Raw genomic sequence first — 25,559 nt, forward strand, 5'->3', positions numbered from 1 at the left:
CCTAAGCATCCCTCCAAAATTCATCCTCATCCAATGCATTGTTGGACATAACCGCTGATCTCGCCGTCGGCGTCCTCGAGGGCGTCGTCGGTGGGATTTCTAAATCATTAAAGCTGGAGTCTTGAGAATTTCTCGTCGTCGGCGCCCTAGTTCAAATCTTCACATTTTGGTCTTTTTCGCTCCAAATTCGCTCCTTTTTGCATCTTTTTTCTCCAATGACCCTAATTCATCATTCCTGCAACAAAACATCAAACATACATTTCTTTAAAGTGCAATATCATCAAAACAGTATAAAATAAGTATGAAAATCTTAACATATTTTCCTTTGGTCACCTATCGACATACCTCTTGGGGTTGATGCCATCACAACATGTCCATCTTCCTAGGGTCTCTGCCACTATACCATGCCCATCTTTTTCGGGTCTCTGCCGTCATGACATGCTCATTCTGTCAGGTCACTGCCCTACTGACATACCTTCTAGGGTTGCTGCCACCACGACATGCCCATCTTCTCAGGGCCCCTGCTGTCATGACATGCTCATTTCATCCGGTCACTGCCTTACCCGCATACCTCCTAGGGCCTCTATCACTATAACATGCCCATCCTTTTCGGGCCGCTGCCACTACAGTATGCTCATCTTCATTTGAGTCTCTGCCCCATGACACACTCATCACTTGTGTGTTTTGATTAATCATCTGCATTTGCATATTCGCATGGATAATGAGCCAGATCCGTTAGGAGAGCGACTCTCGTGTTGGTAGAGATACCTTAACGAGCATTGCTTGTCGGGTCAATCCCGATGAGCAATGCAAGTTAAGTCATCGGGACTGACACGAGCATGACTGTGCTAAAAATCCATTGGATCTAACCGGTGTCATCTCTTTTCATGACACTCTTTAGATTCTTTGGATCCTTAAGATGGGGCCAGTAAAGCGACCCCATTAAAGTTATACCATGCCCTGACTTACCCCACACTTAGATATTAGGTTGATGCACTTGTCGTTAAATGGTATGTTATGCTAGGGTTTAGGATGCTAGGTAGTATTTTTTTTGACACCTCTGGCTGTTGTTGTGTGTTGTATTGTTTTGTGCTAGTCATGTGTCACATTCTCGCTTTTTTCGGTGTGGTTGTATGCTTCTTGTGTGTAACAATATATTAGGCCGATCTTCTGCAGGTGTCGTGCCTATTTGTACACACTCAAACAGGTGTTATTAGGGGGGAGCATGTAATGATTTCTAATCCTTTGTTTGCAGGTTCTCTTTAGCCCCTATAGTTATAAGGCATAGCTTGTTTTTTTTTGCGATGCATTGCGTGCTCGCTAACACTTGTTTTATGCAGGTCGAGTCTTTATTTTCTATTTCAAATGTATTTGATAGAGTCCTGAGAGAGTCTATATCGAAAAGGCGGATAACACATCAAACCGTGTGACGAGGACCAGGAGCAACAGCTCATGTTCTGTACTTTAAGTCTGAATTTTACATTTTTGTATAGATTTAGGATCGAGCATGTATATGCGGAGTCCGACCGCTTTCACTGTTTTTACTGGATTATGTTACCGATCCAGCGGCATTTGGACTGTTTATATATTCTTTTGGGGTGCTTTCTTTCTCTTTTTTTCTTCTCGTATGTTTTTACATGTTGAAGCGTTTTATATTGTTTCTTTTTGTGTATCTGGACTTCACGAAAATGCAACATAGGCTCACTAAGGACCCTAAAAATCCTAATTCTTTTTATCTAAAAAAATCCTAATAATAAAAGATTGAGATAATCAAAATTTTAAGATTAAAAGATTCAAGATTTTTTAAAATCAGTATTTACTTTTTCTGCATGGCCTTCGGGTCGGTTTTAAAATGGTTCGCATGCATGGCTATATAACCCAATCATATTTAATAGGGCCTCCACGTTTATGAATGTGGTAGATAACTGCATCATATTTGCATGTTCCTAGGAGTAGCTCCCGTTCTTCTCCAACCCGACTGACTCAACATAAATTCACCTAGGTGGTTGTCTAGCACGCGTAGGGTGTTAGGAGGCTCCCCGATCTAGACGGGGTATAAGCCCTCTTGTTGGAGTGTTTACAATTTTGTAGTTGAACCTCCACTTTCTCTTCTTTCCTGAGGTATCCTCGCCACTTTGGCAGGTATAAGTCCCACCTCTTGGAGCTCTAGCTTTTAGTTATAAGATAGAGTTTCGTTCCTTTGACCTTAGGGCTACCGAGATTCCTGTGTATGATGCATTTCACAAATTACTGACCAGGGATCTCAAGTTGTGTTGGGTCAACTACTCTCATGACCAGGTAGACCTAGGGTCATAATGGCTTCGGATGACGGGCCTGTGGTACCCCAAGCTGACTACCTCTTCCTCCTAAGACTACCCTTCCCTACCTTTTTACTACCCCAGTTGAGCCACTTTTGCTCCTTTGACTTTATTGATATCACTTTGACGGCCTGATGTCGATAAGCTACCACCTACTCGGGATATGACGATTTGTCATCTACCCTTACAGTCCGGATATGCTATGACGTATTGGGATACCCATGTTGAAGTGATTTATGGTTATTTTGTAGGTTTCATGAGCCGAGAAGCCGCTACCCATTTGAATGTGGGAGATTCACTCTCCGCCTGATGGTGCAGCATGAGTTTCATAGCATTGAGACTGTTTCATACGAAATAATCACCTTTTAATAAGCAACACCCCAGATTCATGATGATAAAACGAAACTCCTTCCATCGAGAGTCATCTTGTGTATTCCCTGAGATGTAATTAACCAGTAGGAATACGTTTATTTGTGAGACTTTTTACCCCATAACAAAAAAAAAAAAAAATTTTTTTTCTTCTCTGGTTACGGGTGGCTTATATAGAGATTCTGCTCATGGATGTTGTTTTCGAGGTACTTCGATCTGATTATGTTTGGACGTACACTCTCGACCCATCACACGAGGATTATCCCTATATAAGTCTTCCGTCTCTTTTCTTTTTTGATTTGTTTGCCTATTTGTTTTCGTACGTTAGTTCGCTATTCGATTCCTCTCCTCTTCGAGTTATTCATTTGGTTCGGGAGGGAGACTTACTCGAATAGAGAAATTATACGACGACATACAAAAAGACAGACTGGCAACTCCGAGATCTAAAAGAACCAAGAAAAACACTCACCTCAGACGGGAGTCTCTCCTTAGGTGACAACCCAACTGAATGAGATTAGCGAAATATCTAGTTTGGACAGTCCATGTGACGGATCGATACACAAGATGAGCATAAGATCAGTCAGAACATAACCAACCCAAAAAGAAAAAGCAAAAAACTAACAAGTTTTTCTCATATATCCAAAATAGTGGTACAAATATATTCCTTTCCATTTAAAAAAAGAAGAAATTCTAATTATGGAAGACCTTAATAGGCGGTCGGTCTTTCTTCGTTGTTCAAACTGCCTCTTCTTCAAGACTTTATGTCGACTTGCCCTGGGTTAGAGGAGAGAAATCTTTCGGATCAGAAAATTTGGGGTTGACCAAGCCATGATGAATGAATTGTTAGATGACATTTTCACCCTGAGTTTAAGATTGTCAGTTAGGCCGTCCTCATGCTCTTCCCTGAAATCCGACAAAACAATTTTTTATTTTCGCTAATCTCCTTCTCCAAGGTCATTATAGTACCGACGGTCGACAAATTTTTGATTGGCCTTCTAGGATTTATTGAACTTTAGCATCAGGAGGTCCGGTTGTCCCGGATCCTTTTAAGGTCTGCCTCCAACAGAGCCTCCTTTTTCTGAGCCCTATCTGATGCTCTCTCCAATTCAATAACGGACAACCCCATAAAATGGGCACTCTGTGTCATGATCAACTGCTAAAGGACCACATTCTGAAGGAGTTCCCGGTGGCTGAAGCCTCTCAGGATACTACCAAGTTCTTGAGACCATAACAAGTCTAAAAAATACAAGGGAATGGTCCTGCTCCTACCCATATGCGGGTACCAACCTATAGACTGATTCAGTAGATCGAACCGCTTGTTGGACTCAAGCCACATCCTCTCTGGTGGCCTTGGGCATGGGCTACCAAAGGTTTTTTTTAATCTTCTTCAAAGGAGGGGGCGCGGGACGTTTATATCCTTCACTATCTCCTTCTCCTACCCAAGGATTCTTTTTAACCTTAAGGGAAGACAAGAACTCATCATCGGAAGATGAAACTGACTCTCTTAACAAGGAACTAGATGAGGTATATAGGTAGCTTGACTAGCTTTGGCTCTCGCGGACACGGAGACAAATGAAGGGTCCTCGACCTATGAATCCGACATAACGGTGGCGGCCAATGACGTGCCACCTTTTGAGGAAGAGGGGGTGGAGATGCGGCTTTGGCTTCATCCAGAACCCCTTCAGATTTGTATGCTCTCCAGTCACTTTCCCTTGTATCAACAAAATGAGAAGTATGTTTATGAGGAATTGTAGTATCTTACCGATCACTTGATCTAGAACAACAACACTAGTTTCACACACGAAGACAATGTATCTCAAGGCCACATTATAAGGGAGTGGGTCATCGTCTCCTATGGAATTACCTGATCCTGGAAGCCTCCTTTGCTTCTTGTGTTTGGCTGTAAACTTGTCTTTTTCTACCTTTGCTCGGGTCACCTCCTAAATGTTTGAGAGACACAACTAAGCCTCTGTCATCGTGCCCATCAATACACAAGTAATGCAAGTCTGAGAGATAATGGTTGGTCAGCATTGCCGTGGCAACTTCCAAGCTCGAATGAAGAAACTTTGGCATGTGCACCACTCACTCTGATGGCTCGGCACATATCTCCCGTTCACTAATGCGAGAGCCAAACAATCTTATTTTTACAATCCTTTATTTTATTCTCCACTCCGAGCATGTGAAGTTCCTTACCCGTCGAAGATATGGTGAAGCCCTCCTTAGCGTCCTTAAGCAAAAAAAAAAAAAGCTTAAATAGGTCAATTGACCATAAAATATGTTGTCGATGATAATAAAAGATGAAGGTCATTATGACAGATAAGGAGTTCAACAATACTTACATCAGAATAATCAAGTATGAGTCGAAGATACCCTAGAGCCTGTCATACTGAGGTAACCAGAGACCATATTTGAGCTGGTCTATGTCAAAGACCAGATCCTTGCCTACGACGTTCGTCGCTAAAGCCAACTCTGACATCTTTTAAAGAGTGACACTATCACGTCGAACGTACTTCCTCTACAACTCATTCACTGTGATCTCTGTAATAAACAAAGGATCAACACCCTTGACGGAGCCAAAGAGGGTAGGGGAATGTTTCAAAGTTATTTCATAGAACAAAAGACGATTAGAAGGTAAAAGAAAAAGAAATATCAGAAGCACAAAAAAAGAAATTAATGCATGTAAAATAAAAATAAGTGGCCCCTTGCCCTACTTATAAGTCGAACGCGTAAAACAATATGTCACATAATAATAAGTGTCACACCAAGTATCTTTTAAAATTTATTTAAGCATCGTTTCATTTTCAAGTAATAATATTACATGTCCAGAATAAAGTGATTTATGAATGGGTCCTCTAAGACCTCAGCCAAGACATACCCTCTATATGTCAACCTTTTGAAGACCATATGTCTGCATAACCTAATATGATCCATTAAGTATGTTTTCTGTTGGAAATTGCCCAAGTCATTTGATTTACGAAGCTCCCCCAACTCACGCAATGCCTCGAACGACCCCCTTCGCAAGGTGATATCCTCTGCCTGTAAAGCTGATGAGCCCATAGCCGCCATATGAGCTGATAACTCCCTTAAAAAATCTACGGCCAAATCTCCAGCCGCTCCCGTTGAAGAATCGACCATCACCACCAAGGGCTTGGTCCCCCCTACTTGCTACTCCATGGCCCTAAAGGAAGACGACCACCACTTTCTTCACTTTTGTTCAAAGTCGATGGTGGGAAAAAGGTCATGAGACTGACACCCTTCTGAAGTGAATGCCGACAAAAGCCAAGCTTATTCATCCTGCAGACCGACCACCACGGCTTGGACAGACTTTGCAATGTCCTTCGATCGCCATCGTCCTGACAGTCCTCCGACCCGACCAATTCATCTACATTAGAGTAATATAAATAATATTTAAGAACCATCAATGACCAATGAAGGTTTTATGTAATCCATATATATAAGGCTTCTCTCCCTCTTGCAACGAGGTATCTCCACATTCCCGCAGTAACGACTAAAGAGAAATGGTGATCGCTCCTCCCGTCAGTTCCTCTTTGATCGCCTCGACGCCTTCTACGAGCAAGGCCTGTTGGCCCTCGACCCTTACACCCTTGCCAGACACAGGGATCACAACCTCCTGACGATGGATTTTCAACATTCACCCCTTGAGATCCCCCAATGAGTCGACTTGACCAGCTGACAAAGGTTTGGTCCTTGACTGTTTCCCTTTCTTAAACTTGTTCTTCTTTACAGAGGCTAAGGTCGCATAACCTGCCTTGGCAAGAATTCTGGGGTCCACGATGATCCTGCTCGAGCCATTAGCCATGATGCAACTCAGTTAATTGAAAAAAAAATGATGGCAACAAATGCCAAGTTAAGCCTATAACTTTATTTATAAAGCACACTAGACAGAAAATCCAAAGGGAAGTTAATCATCAAATTACTTTTCTTGATTTTAATGCCGCTGCTCAATAGTTTCCTTGCTCTTATCGTAGCTATCACTTTTAAGTAGTAGGATAACTCAAAAAACTAATATGCATGAACTAGAACTACTGACACGATTCTCAAAGCAATCAAGCGGCCAAGGATAGTAAGCAGATGATTGAGGTGTCAGATTAAAAGAGTATGATCGACATGTCTGATAGCATGCAAGTTTTCTTTTATATTTAAGATTTATTTTGATGAAATTGAACTTTAAAGAAATGTATTTAAATGTTTTTGTTGTAGGTTCAAAATGTAGGAGATTTGGACCAAATTGGAATGGAAGGAGAGCTAAAAAAAGGTACATGGAGGAACAGAACAAATAGCAGGTTGGCGCTTAGGCACCAACTTCTGGAGCCTTGGTGCTACTCTATGGCGCCATGACACCGCAGATGAGCGCCTAGGCACCAGATTTTGTCCAGAAACTAGAAAAGGCGGCACCATGGTGCTACAGATTGGCGCCTAAGTGCCAGTTATTTCTCAGGCTTACCCGAGAAAGGTATGCCAGAACTACTCTATGCAGCTTTTTGCAGCGGTTATGCATGAAATTGGAGGTTGTGAGCAAGGGGAAGCAGCTCTAATAGGACAGAGAATCATTTGTGAAGGTAAGAAAACGGTTTAAGTGTGCAGAAAAGTAGAGTTTAAAGTGAGGTTTTGTATTTTTATGCATTTTCTTGGAGAGAATTGAGAAGATATTGTAAATGAATGCTATAAGCAGTGCAAGGAACACATGTTGATCATTTAGGGTGGCATTTTTACTTCTTTTCTCAGAGAGAAATATACGTTTTCGTTCTAAATTGTCTTATATTAGTTGTAAACTCATTGTATATGAATTTACTTTATTATAAGATAATGGACTATTGTGTTATCTTCATGCACCGTGAGTAGATTCTTTGTACAATCTTCTAGTGATGAAGTAGTAGTATGTGTAAGTATGTGAATACATTTAAAACGAGTTTTTATTTATTATTATGATGATTTTTTGCTTCATACTTCATTTACTTGTCAATCTGATCAATTAGTATGTTAAAATCTGTTGTGATTCCATAAAGATCCGAGAGAGTTGTGGCTTTAACAACTAGTATAAACCACCGTGAGTAAATCCTTTGTGCCTTCCTCTAGTGATGAAGTAGTAGTATGTGCAGGTATCTATATACATTTAGAATGAGTTTTTATTTATTATTATGATGGTTTTTTACTTCTTGCTTCATTTATTTGTCAGTTTGGTCAATTGGTACGTTAAAATCTGTTGTGATTCCATAAAGATCTGAGAGAGCTGTGGCTTTAACAACTAGTATAAACCACATTACACTATTGAGTGAAGAAAAAGTTGTCCTTAGAGCAGTGCAAGTAGATATGGATATAAGTTTTGATGTGAGTAACTTGGGAGGTTTCTAGGGTGACAGGCTGAAACGCTTACCTAGTTAAAACCAAACTTCTTTATGCACTTGAAAGAATGAAAAAAAGTGGAATGCCTCTATTTGTCACAAATTACAATATATAAATTCCAAGTGTTCCACTTCTACACAAATTACTTCCTTTATTACAAGAGGAGGGTATTTTACATTACTTGATCTTTCTTAACTTATTTAACTTTAGTAAAATTAACTTTAGACTAAATCTATATGTTTAGTGATAATTTGATAGAATTTACAATAATTTAAATCAACTTTTCTTCTAGGCTAAAACTCATTTTAGTAGGCTATAAGTTTTATTAAGTTTTTAAAATAGTAGCCTTCCCTGTGGGATCAATACACTGTACTCAAAAAAAATTGATATTACTCGAACGATATGTACAATTGCGTAAAATACATAGTGTGTAGCGTTAAATTGTGGAAAAATTAACGTTATAAAATATATAAAACATATTTTAGAGTTCAAATATTTCATCCAAAAACACTAAGGCGTCCGCTAGGTCAGTCAATAATCTGAATCTTTCATTCAATGACAGACTGCCCCGTTGAAGTCAACCAACATACTATGATAAGTGAATCAATTAACGGACAATACCTATAGTCCCGATCGCTTAAAATCTCCTTACAAAATTGTCTGGTCATAGCTATTTGACCGACCCTTTTTTTACTTTAACAGATGTGATTGTCACCTAACCAATCGCCTCAGTCGATCAAACTAAAACATTTTGATTAGTTGGTTACCGTCATATTCAAATTGAAATTGTAATACAGATTTGATATAAGATCAACACAATTAATCACATTAAGGGTAACTTTCATAAACTTTTCCTCATTTCTATAATTATTCAAATGCGTCTCTATAAATAAGAGGTAAAATAATAAATAAATGTACTTTTTCCCCGATTTTTCTATAAGAATTTGCCTAGTTATTTTGTCTTCCTCTCATTTTTTTCTTTCATTGGTTTTAATTCTCGAGATATGTTCACAAAAGATTCACAAAAGACAACCCACTATTATTTAATTCTCGAGATATGTTCACAAAAGACAACCCACTATTAAAAAAAAAAAAACGTAAAATAACAAAATATTATTTTGATTAATTTATTAAATTATTTTTAAGAAGAAAGAAAAGACATATACAAACAAATTAAGAAAATTTGCTTTAAAAAAACAGACCTATAATAAGCCCAACTTTGGTCCGATGTCGTCTATTCGGCCCATTATCAGCGATAACAATCAGGTTAGGGTTTTTATCGGCAGCAGACAAGAGCACTATAAAATCTGCCACCGTCCCGCCTCCGTTGCGACTCCAGTTCTCTGTAAGCGAGGCGGCTTAGGAGTTTGGTCTTTTTGGGAGAACCAGCCATGGTTCACGTTAGCTTTTACAGGAACTGTAAGCCTCTCTCATTTTATTTTCCATCCGATGATATTCTGCGGTTTCCTCAGAATCCACTCTGTTTCTCCTAACTTGAAATGATCTGATTACGGGACCATATTTTATGTTTCTTCCTATTTTTCCCCTAACTTTCTTTGGCATGGTCTAATATTTTCCGGAGCGCGTTGAGTTGCGATCTGATGTCAAGTCTGCTTCAGAGGTTTAAAATGTTTTTCTGACTTTCCACTGAGATTTCAATGTATGATTCGATGTGTTTTTGTTCAATGCCCTCTCTATAGAATACCGAACAAGTTCTTGCGAATTTTTTTGATTTTAAAGCGAAGCTTTTCATTGCTAACGTTGATGCGGAGCTCTTTTTTCTTGTGTTTGATACGCAGACGGGAAGACTTTCAAGAAGCCCCGTCGTCCGTACGAGAAGGAACGGCTGGACGCGGAGCTTAAGCTGGTCGGGGAGTATGGGTTAAGGTGCAAAAGGGAGCTGTGGAGGGTTCAGTATGCGCTGAGCCGGATCCGTAATGCAGCGAGGGAGCTCCTGACACTTGATGAGAAGAACTCTAAGCGAATTTTTGAGGGTGAGGCTCTTCTTCGCCGGATGTTTAGATACGGGCTGCTGGAGGAGGGTCAGAACAAGCTCGACTACGTCTTGGCCTTGACTGTGGAGAACTTTCTGGAGCGCAGGCTGCAAACCCAGGTCTTTAAGTCTGGAATGGCCAAGTCGATTCACCATGCTAGGGTCCTCATCAGGCAGCGCCATATTCGGTATAAGCTGTAGTTCTTAAAATTTAATTATCACTTTGTTGCTTTCTCTCGGATTATTTCTTTTCCTTGTTCTAGAAAATTTGATGCTTTCGTTGTTTGGTTGTTGTTTTAGGCCTTTCAGCTTGAGGTGTCCAATTCCCACATGATATTCCCTTTTATACTAATTTGACATTATATAGCCCAAAAATGTGACCTCGCGAAGCTGAATGAATTGTCCTCATGAGAGATGAGTTTGCAAACACGGACCTGCACGGCCGGTCACTTAGGCCGATCATACGAAGGACCAGCTGGTTGGCCGTCTTGGCCGGCCAACTCCTAAAAACTGGAAATTTACATGCATACCACACAAATCTTGCAGCTGGCCGACCACCTTGCATTTCGGCTGGCCGCTCACCTGTCGACCACCTCACCCCTCTTGTTGACCATCCACCGGCTGATCGCCTCGCTGCTCCGGCCGGCCGCCTCGCTGCTCCGACCGACAACCAATCGGGCCAACAAACACCTAAAAACAGGAAATTGACATACACATCACACAAGTCTGACCGACCCCCTTGCCTTTCGGCCTACCGCCAATTGGCCGACCACTTCACCCCTCCGTCTGATCATCCATTGGACAACCGCCTCGTTGCTCCAACCGACCGCCATTCGGGTTGGCCAACTCCTAAAAACAGGAAATTTACATACATACCACAAATCTTGTCGGCCTCCCATTGGTCAGCCATTTGCCTTCCGGCCGGCTGCCCGCTCGTCGATCACCTCACCCCTCCAAGCAGCCATCCACATTTATATGCATACCGCCCAATCCGTCACATTCACCATTTGGCCAATTGGGTCGGCCACTCGACGCGGATGAGTCAAGCTGTGGGAAGTTCCAGGAGAGCCAAAATACCCCTCTTTGCTCTCCTTTAAATAGGGCTATAAATATCCCTCTCTCCCTTTTATTTCTCTATAAATAGAGGACCCCTTGGCATGTAAATGGGGTCCTTTAGGCTCTCACTCTCTCCCCTTCATGTAGGAAGCTTGCTCCTTTTCCCTTGTTTTCGAATTTATGTGGAATAATAGGGGCTGTCAAGCTCGAAGATCACCCCTCTTTTTCTATCCCTTTCTTTCTCCTTTCCCAAGAATCCGACTCTATTCCTTCACGGTCTAAAGGACATGTTTAGATTCAACAGACATGATCAATACTAAATTTATAGTCTTCTAGTATTCTCCCTTACGTCCCATATTTGTCATTACTTGTTGTTAATAATACCTGCATTGTTCTTATTTTGATCATGTTCAGTTATTGGTGTTTATCATTCATAATGAATTGTATGCATGTGGTTCACTTGCTTTCTTTATTGTTTTATTATTTATTTAACATTTTTATATCATAAATCCTTTAATGGGCAATAATCTTAAATTTTATTTTTTATTCCCTGCTTCTGTGTATGCTTGTATTAGAACATTGGTTCTAGTTTCTTTCGTCATCCTCCCGTGTTATTTTTTATTTTCAACAACCTTATTAGTGAATTTTTCCCCCTCCATTCTCCATAGCTTTCCTTTCACTTTAATTGGTGCTACTGATATTTCTTACTTTATAGTTTATAGTTTTGTCATTGATATCTTAACATTATCATTCAAGGCACCAGACATAACTATTATTGATTTTTTTTTTTTTTGAATTGTGTTGGGAGCCATTCAGTTTGTTGATATTAATTGCAGTTTTATGAAATTCATCTAGAACTTTCATAATATTTTATTCATTTTAATCGCTTAAATTTAGTTTGAGTTATGCTTTCATTTTACCATTGTATAATAAATGCTATGTATTCACATTGTCATTGTCTGGTCTCAAGCTACGTATGCGAAAAGTGGAGGGTTATGTTAGGTAATCGACAACCAGCGTAAAAATTTATCAAAAATCATGACAAAAATCCTTTAATTTCTTGTGTAAATGCTAGAGCGTTTCTTGAAATTGACGTACTTTAGATCTAAATACAGTAAAAAAAATGTGCATGGGCCGCTACACTGACGCTTGAGTGTCGTATCAAATAAGCAAGAGTTTTCATATTACAGACATATGCATGTAAAGAAGTTAGTCAGTGAAATTAATGTTAGGATATGATCTTTTAATATAGATACTCTCACAAGTAAATTAATGAAATTAGTTGATATTATGGTTCGTAAGAAGATACATATCTTATACATTCACGGAACTAATTGGGTTGGAGAAAATATTAAAGAGATTGATAATTTAGATTTTAAATTTTGGTATTCAGATAGGAGTTAGATGTAATTATAGACAAGAGTTTGAAAGATAATGTTGTGAAAGTTAATAGAATTGAAAATAGAATTATAACACTTAAGGTTGTTGTTGATTCTAAAATTTTTAATGTTATAAGTGTTTATACTACTCAAGTAGTTTTAGATACATGTTCAAAAGAAAAATTCTGGAATGACGTAAGAATTAATACAAATGATAACTTTAGAAGAAAGAATTTTTTATTGGTGAGGATTGAAATGGACATGTTGGTAGAGTGGTGAATTAATGAAGAAGGTAGAATTATTTTAGCTGTTGCTTTAACATATAATTTTGTTATTGCTAATATTTTATTTAAACAAAAATATGAACATATTATTATTTATAAGAATGTATCTAATAAAATACAAATTGATTATTTTCTTATGAGATAAAAAGATCATCGAGAGTGTAAAGTTTGTAAGGTCATTTCAAGTAAAAATTTATGTACACATTAATTATTAGTTATGTATTTTAAGATGAAAGTTGTAAGAAATAATATAAGAAAATTTAATCATATAATTAGATGAGGGCACCTCAAAGATACAAATAAAATTATGTTTATGTGTAAACTTCAAGATTTCAAGATTTGGGATGTTCATGAAGAAGCGAGTTTTATGTGAATAAAATAACAAACAATATTAACCAAGTGACAAAAAAATGTACTTTGTGACTCAAAAAGAAAAAAAAAAATTATAAATAAAATAGTTTGTGGTGAAATAATAATGTGCATGAAAAGATGAAATACAAGAAGTTGTTATAATAATTAGTTTTAATATAAAAGCTTTGAGAACTACAAAAAATATAAGGTGGCTTGTAAGGAGTCTAAGAGAACAATTTGTGACACAAAAAATATTGTTTTTGGTGATCTTTATAATAAATTAGATATTAAATAGAGTGAAAAATATGTATATAAACTAACCAAACAAAGAGAAAAGAAATAAAAAATTTAATGCAAGTAAAATTTATTAAAGATGAAAATAAAAAAAAGTACTTCTCTTAGATGAAGATATTCAACATAAATGTATGAGCTATTTTGATAAACTTTTTGATGAAGTTTCTGAAAATATAATCGATCTTAGTGTAATAATGTTAATGATAATAAAATGTTTTATTTTTACCGTCGCATTAGTAAAAAAGTTGTTGAAGAGACTTTAAAGAAAGTTAAGAATGAAATATCAATAGAACTTGATGATATCTCAATTGAAGTGTGGAAATATTTAAGAAATTTGAGAGTTTCTTTGTTTACTAAACTATTTATTATTATTTTAAAAACTAAAATGGTGCTTGAGGAGCGGAGGAAGAGTATTTTGGTCACCATTTTTAACAATGAAGGGGGTGCACAAGAGCGTGCAAATTATAGAGGAATTAAGTTGCTGTCTCATACTTCAAAATTATGTTATTGGATAATTGAACATATGTTAAAACTTGATACAAATATTTCTCATAATCAGTTTGGATTTATGTGAGGCAGCTCTACAATGGAAGTTATACATTTTTTGAGAGGTTTGATGGAGAAGTACAAAGAGAATAAGGAGGATCTACATATTATTTTTATTGATTTAGAAAAAGCTTATGATAATGTTCCAAGAGAAGTCCTTTGGATTATTCTAGAGAAGAAATGCATTGATATGATTTTTATTCAAGTCATTAAAGAGATGTATGCTAGAGCTGTTACTTTTGTTTGGAAAGAAAGAGGATTGACCAAGTATTTTTCTATTTTAGTTTGATTACATCAGAGATCGGCTTTAAGTCCATATCTTTTTGCTTTAGTTATGGGTTCTCTTACTGAAAATTTACAAGAGAATGTACCTAGGTGTATGCTTTTCGTTGATGACCTCCTTTTGGATAAGATTAGAGAAAGAGCTTAGGAAATATTTGAATTATGGAGGTCTGCATTGGAGTCTAAAGGCCTTCGTTTGAGTAGAATTAAAACTAAATACATGGTATGTAATTTTAGTAGTAGTAGTTCTAATGACAGAGTTGTAATTATGGGTGATCAAATCATTAAAAGGTGTGATCGTTTTAGGTATCTTGAGTATAGAGTTCAAAATGATGGTAATATAGATGAGGATATTATTAGTAGAATTCATGTTGGGTGGTTGAAGTGGAGGAATACATCGGGCCTATTGTGTGATAGAAAAGTACTGCTCAGTCTGAAAGGAAAATGTTATAAGATTGTGGTTAGACCTACAATTCTCTATGGTGCAGAATGTTGAATGTTGGCCTTTAAAAGAGAAGCATAAAACAAAGTTAAGTGTTGCTGAAATGAAAATGCTTAGGTGGATGATTGACTTGACATTTAGAGACAAAATGTGAAATGAATATATTGGTGATAAGGGTTGGTGTAGCTTCAGTGCCAGACAAGATTAGAGAATCGTCTTAGATGGCTTGGTCACATTAAACGCAGACCATCTGATGGTCATATTAGGAGAGTGAATATTTTATATTTGACTTATGTTAAGCAAGACAGATGTAGACCTGAAAAGATTTGGGCAAATTGTATAAAAAATGATCTTAATCTATTAGAATTAAATGAAAATATCCCACTCAATAGGACACAATGGAGCAAAGGGAGTCATGTAGCTGACCCCACTTAGTGGGATAAAGGTTTGTTGTTTTTGTATAATAAATGCAATGTATTAAAACTTAAGACATTTGGGTACTCTTTGATATTTCACCAACATTCACTTAGAACTTTTATTTACACAAATAATATAATTACATTTCAATTACGTTTTCTTTGTTTCACCAGTCGCTTGTATTTAATCTTGAAAACAATTTTTTTTTTCTCTTTTTACTAAATTTTACTCTAAAGGGCTAAATATTTCCTTGCGAAGTTATAATTCCTTATCTTAGGTTTCGAGGAGGTTAGGCCTTCAAGTGTTCAGTTCACATTTTTAGTCTATGCTAGAATTGTGAAGTATTAAAGTCATTTAATATAATAGTTTAATTTATAATAATTTTTTTAAATAAAGTAAGAAATTACAAAACTTTAGTGTAAGTTTTAGAATTTTATCACATTTATTTTCTTATTCTAACTCTTTGCGGTTGGCTTGTATTATTTCATGAACTTTAGTATAAATTTTACAATTATTCATTGGCCTAACATTAATTTAAAACCTTTTTTTTTGGTTTAAGCTTGGAAAAGCAATGACATTTTCTAAAATATAGAATCTCATGCTTAAGTTGACTAATTTAATGGTGTGATTGTGGAGATTGACTGTTATCAGCCTTATTCTAATTATTTGGGTTTAGTTTTATAGATCCTCTTGTTTCATTAATTTGCTTTGTGTTCTTGTTTGAGTCATAAAACTTTTTTTTTATAAATTTTTTCAAATAACATTTTTTCCATGTTAGTTTAGATCTATCCTATCTTTTTAATTCTTCGATATTAATTTTGTTCACTCATTTTTTTTGTTTGCATTTTAAATCTTGTGTACCACAGTTCTAAATCATATAAAATTTATTTCCAGTTATCTTATATTCTTTGGATGCCACTCCAGTTGTCTGTCTAATACAATTTGATTTTAATTTATTGTTCTTAGTAATGTTACCAATCTATCTTATATACTTTTGTATCACATTCAACTTGGATATCAATGTTTTTTGAACAAATTACCAATTTGGCCCACACAATATTATTAGCTTAATTGTGATTTTAGAAGAAAACTACATTTATATCTATGTGTTATTCTCTTTATCAATTTTTTATATTATATTCTTGAGCATAAAGGCCTTCGTTTGAGTAGATCTAAAATTGAATTTATGGAATGTTTTTAATAGTAGTAACAGCTCTAGTGGCGGTGTTGTAATTATGGGTGATCAAATCATTAAAATGTGTGAACGTTGTAGATTTCTCGGGTCTATGCTCAAAGAAATGGCGATATATATGTGGATGTTATTAGTAGAATTCAAGTTGGCTTGTTGCAGCGGAGGAATGAATCAAGCCTATTGCGTGATAGAAAAGTACCGCTTAAAAAAAATATTTATAAGACTTGCAATTTTACATTGCAGAATATTGGCCTTATAAGAGAAACATAAATTAAAGTTAAGTGTTGCTCAGATGAGAATGCTTAAGTGGATGAGTGGCTTGGCAATTAGAGATAAAATGTGAAACAAATCTATTCGTGAAAGGGTTGGTGTAGCTCCAGTGGCAGACAAGATTAGAGAGAGTCATCTTAGATGGTTTGGTCGCACTAAATTTTGTCCATCTGATGATCTGGTGAGAGTAGATTTTTTAGATTCAACTTAGGTTAATAAAAATAGTGATAGACCTAAAAGGACTGGGATATATTTTATAAAAAAATGATCTTAATCTATTAGGATTAAATGAAAATATGACACTCAATAAGACAATGTGGAAAAGGATTCATGTAACCAACCCCACTTAGTGGGATAAAGCCTTGTTGTATATTCTTGAGCCACTTTTTTATTTATTTATACAATGCATTCATCTGTGTTATGAATCTATAATTCCTAAATCTGTCATAAAAAGTTTTTTAGTTTATCTTTTTATAACATTAATTAATTATTTTTGATATCACAATCTCTAAAATTTCATATAATGTACTCGTTATTTGTTCTTCTAATTTTTCGTCCTCTGAAAATTTTTTTGTTCTAAATTCTCACTTGTTTCAGTGGATGCCTTGCCAAAATATATATGCATTCCAAATAAATTATACACCAAGGCATCTCATTTGTAATTTTTTTTTGTAAGTATCTCAATTATTATTACAAAAGTATAAGGACTCAATAATGGTTATTGATGTAATTCTATTGTAACTAGAAACTCTAAATTCACTCCACTGCTACTAATACTAGTCAGTGCTCTATGTGGTAAAAATTTTAACATGCTTTTGGGACAATTTTCTTTATATTCCTCCAAATCAATTGGAGTATTATCATGTCTATGTTTTTTCCAGAACAAGTAAAATCATATAAAGAATATTTTTATGGTATTTATTCTTTTCAGTTGATTATCTTAAGACAACATTGCATGTTTAGTAGAATTTTTTTGTTTGAAAAAACATTTATCCTTCAAAACTGATGTGATTTTTATTGCCAATGTTCCATCACTTTTCCCATGGCTTTTATTATATCACTCATTAATTTGATTTCTCTATTTTAGTATAACATTCAAATATGATTTGTTTTCAAATATTGGTAGCAAAATGATTCTTTTCGCATTATTTTATTATTCACAAATCAATGAAATTAATGTTAATCAAACTACTACAATATTTCTCGTATCCTTCTAAGTTTCAACAGACATCTCATGTGATTGAAAGGCCTTGTCTTTCTGCATTTAGAGTGAATTCCATTTAATTATTATTTCATTTTATATACAACTCATTTTATTGGGTATTGTGCTCATTTAAATAAATTTTTAGAGCTCTCATTTAATAATTTGTTGATGTAATATTTTGCCCCTTTTTTTAGATAACTTCATATTAAACTTGGATTTGATTATCTTTTCCTTAAATGCATCTAAAATATTAAAGCCTTTAGATATCTTATATTTTGCCTTGTATGTTTGATTACCTTTTCTCTTTTTCTGAGTAACATGTCTTCTATCTAAATGTTCAAAATGTGTAATTTATGTTTTACTCATATTATCACATAACTTTTAACTTTTGTGTTCATTATAAATCCTTGTGGATTGATTTTTTAAAACACATTTATTTTTCTAATAGCCCTTGGTTATTACCCACTCCAATGTCATGTTTTTGTATTTTCACTAGTGAATAAATTTTTTTAGAATTTCCTAAAACTTCTCTATGATAATCTTTAATAATGGAACTAGTAAGCATATTTCATGTGTAGAAAGGTGGAAAAAATCATATTCTCTTTTTTCTCATTCTTCAAAATACAACATTTCTCTTTATTATATAAGAACTGACTAGAGTAAACTTTATTATGTCTATGACAACTTACTAAAGAAAAAAAAACTGCTAAATAAGAAATTACAATTAACATAATAAAGTATATAATAAAAGACAACAAAGCTAATTTAAGAAACTGAAAATTCCACACTCCATTTTAAGTTGGGTCAAAGATGTTGTAAAGACTCAGCTTGGTATTCAAATTAATGAAGTTGCCCAACAATAGAGATCTAGGGTCCGTTTAGGGCGGCGGTGTGAAACCGCACCACAATGTCTGGGTAAACTACATTTTGACAGCTTTTTAAAAAAGTTGCCGCTGAAATTTGTGTTTTCCCACCGGTCCTGACTAGGTGCGATTTCTTTTTAATAAGCTGCAACTGCCCCAAACATACCCTTGGTGAAGACATTAGCGACTTGAAGATGAGTTGGCTTGTAAATTAAGTGAATAATGCATTCATTGATCTTCTTAGAGATAAAATGTTTGTCAATCTCAATGTATTTGGTCCTGTCATGATGCGCATGATTTTTTGCAATACAAATGACAGCTCGTCTGTCACATGAATTATTCATGGGATTGACTGTGGAGTATCCCATCTCATTTAGTAACATTTCGATCCCCATTCCTGTACAGATTCCCAAAACAAGTGCACGATATGTAAATTCTGCACTACTTTAGATATTACTGCTTGCTTCTTATTCCTTCATGTGTCAAGATTTCTCCATACATAGGAACAATTTCCAGAAGTAGATCTTTTATCCATGAGTTCTCTATACCAACTAGCATCAATGCAAATCTCTACCTTTCTATTGTCTGGTTTCTTATAAACTTCTGTCAAAGGTTTGCTTAAGAAATTTCAATATTTTGTAAATCATCTCCAAATGCTTTTCATTTAGACTGTTAATTTGTAGAGTCATACTGTCGAACGAGTAAGCAATATTAAGTCTAGTGTGTGATATGGAGATAAGTTTACCTATCAATCTCTAGTATCTACTTTTTTCCATTGATATATTTTTTCCCCATGAATGTAACTTTTTGTTGAAACTCACAAGTCTTGGTAGGTTCTTGCATCCAATATTACTTTTTCTTTTAATAGGTTTAGGATACAATTTCTTTGGGATATCATAATTCCCATCTTTGATCTGACCACTTCCACATCCAGAAGGTATTTCATCGTTCCTAGATTCTTAATTTTAAATTCAATGGCAAGAACTTCTTTATCTTCCCAATCACTTACTCATTATCCTCTGTCATATCATCTACATAGACAATGAGTATAATTTTTTTTCTCTTTATGTATGCTTTATGAATAGTATATGATCAGCCTGATGTTGGATGTACTTATTATATTTCAGTGTTGGCCAATTTGTTAAAACTAAGCCCGTGGAGATTTTTTGTGGCAAAAAAATGACCTCCTTAATTCACAAATTAGATGTTTATTGAAGCCTTTTCAGTCAGAGTGAGATACATCTATAAGTATTACAAATTTTAAAGCGGTGAATTTTTGGTAGTTGGTGAAATCATGAATGTCTCCGGTTATGTAATCAGAAGCACCTGATTCTATTATCCAAGTTCGAAATCTTTCATTATTGGTGAGATAAGAAGATGATATGATACATTGGTGTATCATCAAGCTGATAGGCACATTCAGTTGTGCTAGAAAGAATTCCTTCAATTACTCCAGTTTTTTTTTTTTTTATGAAGGTGCTAGGGTCGGCCAACCCTTTAAAACAAGTAGCGAAATGAGCATTGCTGTCTTGGTCTGTCCACCTTTGTCTAAGTTTCCAATCTGTAGGTTTTCAATGCAGTTTTCAGTACCATCATTTGTGTGACCATATTTCTTGTAATGTTCTTTGGCTTCGACTCATGGGAGCAGTTGTGTGTGTACAAGACAGAGCTTTCAGAGCTAGATAAATCCACGCTTCCTGCTATCATCAGCCATTTCCTACTTTCTTGTCTTCTAACTTCAACAAAGATGTTTCTTTCATAGCTCTAGCTTTTCCTTGATGAAGGGACTAAGGTCGGCCAACCCTTCACAAAAAGTGGTGACATAAGGCTTGGTGTCTTGATCCTTCTTTGTCTTTGGTTGCTCAACCTTGTAAATAACAAACGTACTCTTATTTCTTTAAATTTATATTCAGTATTGCAAGATGATAAGGTACCGTGAAGTAAATATTACTTTCTTTGAAGTTCATTTTAATTATTCTACACTGTAATGATTCTTCTCATAGCCCATCCAACCATAACTTATGTACTTTTTTTATTCATTTTCAATAAATATTTTTAGTTACACGTATCATAGAAGTTTTTTTCATTTCTTGCAGAAAGTAGTTTTTTGAAACCTTGCTAATTGAACTCGGGGAGCATAAGTAGCCAACATTCATAATATCCTCATCACTAATTATGCTAGCAACAGTCATCTACCATTAACCCTATTCGCCTTAATTATTTGATATTTTTTATTTATTATCCGTTATCCTTTCCTATTTTTATTGCCAACCTTTCCAACATACAATACTTGTAATATTCTCCAATGTTTCGGATCTCTCTCCTCGTTATTTGGCTTCCTGTAAGCGAGCAATATATATTTTGATTTGATTTGTTCATTTTTAAAACTTTTCCATGTAAAGATACTACTTAATGAGAATGGAATTTTCTTCTCATGATGGTCATCCCAGCGCTCTTACAGGTGCTTGGAAAATGGTGGTGCAGATATTTTGATGTTCTGCTGCCTGGTGACATTATTAATTTTTTAATCACTTTTCTATTTATTGTTACCACATGATGAGAATAGACTTTTATCTCATGACGGTCATCTGAGCACTCTAACAAGTGCTTATAATGATGAATATTGTCCTATATCTCTGATGGCTTTAGGGATCTATGAGATATCATACAACTTTTCTTTATTTGATGTTTTATGCTCATTTAACCCGTGAGAAACCTTTCATCATGAGGCGTTCTTGAGACTTGATCCCTTTCTAATGATTTATCTAAAAGCCTTTTTTCTTAAAAAATCAATTTTGCCTGAAATTGATCCAGGCCAACCATTTATGATAAGTTTTGATCAAGTCCTATTTAAAACTAGTTGAATCCATTGGAACTAGAATGGATCAGGATAAAAATTTTTGAATGTTGACTAACTATCAAAGCATCCTAAAGCCATTTATTATGAATAACGTTGACTGAAATAGAAGCCAAAATATCAGAATTAACTTTTAAACAGCAAGGCTACTGAAGGTGTGGGCGGTGTAGATATTTTGAAGTTCTGTTTCATATTAGCATTTGTTCATTTTAATCATTTTTCTTTTCCGTTCATAGCTACCACATGGAGCTGTGAGCAGAAAAGAATTCATGTAGTGGGATTAAGGCTTTGTTTTTGTTGTTCATAGCTAACACATGATGAGAAAGGATATTTATCTCATGACGGTCATCTGAGCATTTGTTTCTATGCTAACTCTGATGAATTTCGTCCAATTTCTCTGATGGATTTTGGGAAATGTAGGGTATCATGCAACATTTCTATTTTAGAAAAAAAAAATTATGTAGCCAACCCCACGAGTGGGATTAAGGCTCTGTTGTTATTGTTGTTCATTTAACTGTGCATAACCATTTATCATAATGCATTTCCAGCGAGAAACTGGTTGAATCTTCATTATATCTGTCCTATCTTCATTATATCTGATTTTCCCCTCCTAGGAGTCAACCACTATGAACAGAGAAAATCTGACAAAAGGAGAGCTCTAGAGAGTGCATGTATCATATCGATTGAATGAAAAACTGAAGCTGATCCATGCCTACTGTTTATGATCACAGTTTTGACTGAGATCTATGCAAAACTGGTTGAATCCGTTGGAAGTAGATTGAATCACGATTGAAACTATGGAACTTGACTATAATTTTTAAATATAGCTAAAATCCATCTGCTATAAATAAAAATTACTGGAATTGAAGCCCATGGTACCAAAACTAAAATTTTAAGCAGTTGAAACTACTCTAACCATTTAGTTGGAAGATTTTTCCCTTTTCTGTGTGTGTGGCTGAACTGAAGTCGAGATTACAAACCTTGGTATAATTATTTATGCTTTTCTTGAAATGCTATACCTCTCACCCATCCCCCTCTTGTGTCTCCAGTTCCACCTCATATATATATATATATATTATATTGCTTGGGTTAATCTTGATCGCTGATGTTGTTAATCTTTTATTGGACAGCAGGGTGAAAATAGCAATTAACTATAGTTATCATTAGGGTTATAATCGAGCTTAGTTGAACCGAGTATATCATAATTTGGACTTGGCTTGATGTAATTATAAGTTGTTCATGTTTGGCTTGAACTTGTGTTTAGCTTTTATATATTGTTCAGGCTTGACTTGTTTAAATTTTTTGATGTTTGGACTTGAATTGTACTTGATTTGTTTATGACAAGTGAGAGAGTATTTAAACTAGGTAAAAATTTAAATGAGCTTCTAGATTTTCATATAATAATAAATAATTTTACAAATTTGATCTCAGCTATTAATTTATTGATTATAAACTTTAAACCCTAAGACATCTTAAATATTGTCCCTATACTATTTTGCCCTAAATTCCTCAATTAGGGGTTGTTTAGTAGAATGATTTGTAGTAGTTAAGCATGATTGAACACCAAACAACTAAAAATGAGAAACTCTCAAACTTATAGAAACTTAATAGTATTTATATATCAAATATAATACTAGCTATCAAGAAACACATTAATATTCTAGTTAATTAAATTATATTTAAATAACATATCACATATGATATGAGCTATCATTAAGCTTAATATAAACTATTTAATAAGTTATTCATTGAACAACAAACAATTTTGTTCGTGAACATAAATGAACAAGTTCGACTATTTTCATGTTTAGTTCATTTAAGCTACGAGCTTTTAAAAATTGTTCAAGTTCTTTATTTACTGATTTGAACGAACATGAATGAGTCTTAATTGAGCCTAGTTCGAGTTGTTCATCGAATGCATTGGTTCATTTACAGCCCTAGTTATCGTCATCTGTATCCTTACCGATCTAATGAATCTGTAATTCCTTGTTGTATTATATGAGGTGTTGGCTTTATTTTGGACCTGAATTCTTTCTTGAGTAAAACATAAGGTATTTTGAATTTTTTTTATTAATTTCTCCGTTTTCTTTTCTTTTTCTACAGTATTATAGCCTTTCTTTTTGTTTTTCATGTATATGCTAGTTTAGTCTTTCATTCTGTGTTGATTTCTTTAATATTTATTTTATTTGATAGTTTCAGCTTGAGTTTACTGTTCTTAACATGGATTCTATATTGTTTATCAACTATGAGTAAAACCTGTGATGTGCATGCATAATCAGTGTTAGAATGATTTATAGGTTTATGTCAGAACATTATAGAGTTTGTATTTTTTTATGTTTTGCATTGATGTTTTTTCACGACTCACTTTTTTTTAATAAAAAAAGAATAAACGTAGCAGATAAATTTAATGTAGCTTAAACAACTTGCTATTCCGATTGTATTGCTGCTTGATGCAATAAGTCTGACTGAGGCGTTTCCGCTCTTGTGCCACATGTGAAATGGTCTTTTTTTTGTTTATATATTTTATCAGAATGTAATCTTTTAAATTAGTTATTCTTGTAGTTCAAGAGAAGTCTTTTTTTTTATTTTTTTTATTTTTGAGGGTGTCATCACCCAAATTTGTTCCAAGCATATAGTACAAAAAAAGCCTCAAATTTTGTGGTAATTTCAGACAGACCTTCTAATTTAGTGATTGTTTACAAACTAACACCGCGTTGTCCATTATTGAAATTGCCAATCAATTAAAATTAATAAGGTGGTCTTGGCCATAGTTTTTGCTTCTGTCAAATTCTCCACACTTTGATGTTTGCACGTGTAAATAAATTTGTTCTTCTGGTTCATTTTTTTCTGGAATGGTAGCGCCTGTGACTCGGGTAGATTTTAGTGGCATTTGAATAAATATCCTTTTTCTTTTTCCGATCAAGTAATACTTCTTGTTGGATAATTATGAGCTTTTCTTGTCCGATATATCTAATATGTGGACTTGGGATTGATCTTTCGTTTAAGTATTGTCCCAAGTCATGTGTTGTGTTTCTTTCTTAAGTTCTTGCAGTTTGTGAATGTCTGGCATGGAATTTGCTTGTATATTGAGAATGAAAACTGAATTGTTTAATGAAAAAGGTTGACAAGGTTTTTTTTTTTTTTTGAAAGTCTGTTTTGTTTGTTTGACGATTAATCCAGACCTCTCAGTTCAGTCATGAGGATTATGGGATCCTTTAAACTTTTCTGATTCTTTAACTATTTAGTTTGCTAATGTTTAGTTGTAATTCTGCACTGTCTGGTTTATCGGATAAAGTCACCCCTGATTTTTTAGAAACTTGAAGAGTCGGTCGTATAGACTATGTTCCTAGAGATATTTTTACAACATTATTTTGTTTGTATGCATGATGCCTAACGAGTAATTCTGGATGGTTTGTTGGTAGGGTGGGTAGACAAGTTGTGAATATTCCATCTTTCATGGTGAGGGTGGATTCAGCTAAGCACATCGATTTTTCACTCACCAGTCCCTTTGGTGGTGGCCGCCCTGGAAGAGTCAAGCGGAAGAACCAGAGGGCTGCAGCCAAGAAGGCAGCTGGAGGTGATGGGGATGAGGAAGATGAAGATTAATCTCTTCCATTTTTCTCTTTTTTTTTATTAACCAATGGACGAGATACCATTACTTTTTTAAGAAATTAAACTTGAATTTATTAAGCGTTTTTGCAATCTGTTTTCGTTTTGCCGTGAAATGAATTTGGGATTCTTTTAAACTTTTTAATCTTAAAGTACGAATACGTCTGAATGTTTAGATTGCATGAATTTCGATGTTCATGATCAGTGGTACTTCAGCCTTTTTTTTAATAACTGATTCTAATTTTAATGCCTGTGAACCTCTGCTAGTTATATCTATTATATTATATCAGGCACTGCTCAGTTTTCAAATCGTTGCTCTTAAATAGATAGTCTTATTACGAGTTGCAGCATTTTCATTTTTTTTCTCTTTATTTGGTTATTATAACCATATTTTTTAAACTTTTTTTAAGCGCTGGTTAGTTTTCAGAAACAACTCTATGCATTATATATCAAGCTATTATGAGATTTG

At 35.0% G+C, this 25,559-nt stretch overlaps 1 protein-coding gene across 1 annotated transcript; it reads left to right on the forward strand.

Annotated features, from left to right (window-relative positions):
* Window positions 1-9,306: 9,306 nt before the first annotated feature.
* LOC110028981 (40S ribosomal protein S9-2-like) lies at window positions 9,307-25,196 on the forward strand. The gene is made up of 3 exons (XM_020731074.1): window positions 9,307-9,470; window positions 9,851-10,232; window positions 24,904-25,196. The coding sequence occupies exons 1-3, from the start codon at window positions 9,443-9,445 to the stop codon at window positions 25,085-25,087; spliced, it is 594 nt and encodes a 197-aa protein (XP_020586733.1). The 5' UTR covers window positions 9,307-9,442; the 3' UTR covers window positions 25,088-25,196.
* Window positions 25,197-25,559: the final 363 nt, after the last annotated feature.

This window comes from Phalaenopsis equestris, unplaced genomic scaffold (genome assembly GCF_001263595.1).
Source record: "Phalaenopsis equestris unplaced genomic scaffold, ASM126359v1 Scaffold000540, whole genome shotgun sequence".
In the NCBI taxonomy this organism is placed as follows: domain Eukaryota; kingdom Viridiplantae; phylum Streptophyta; class Magnoliopsida; order Asparagales; family Orchidaceae; genus Phalaenopsis; species Phalaenopsis equestris.

What these genes read in the sequence shown, in the direction of transcription:
- LOC110028981 (XM_020731074.1), top strand. Translation starts at nt 9,443, where the DNA reads ATGGTTCACGTTAGCTTTTACAGGAACT. An exon ending in CGTTAGCTTTTACAGGAACT is followed by an intron (nt 9,471 to 9,850) that starts GTAAGCCTCTCT and finishes TTTGATACGCAG; the next exon opens with ACGGGAAGACTTTCAAGAAG. An exon ending in ATCAGGCAGCGCCATATTCG is followed by an intron (nt 10,233 to 24,903) that starts GTATAAGCTGTA and finishes GTTTGTTGGTAG; the next exon opens with GGTGGGTAGACAAGTTGTGA.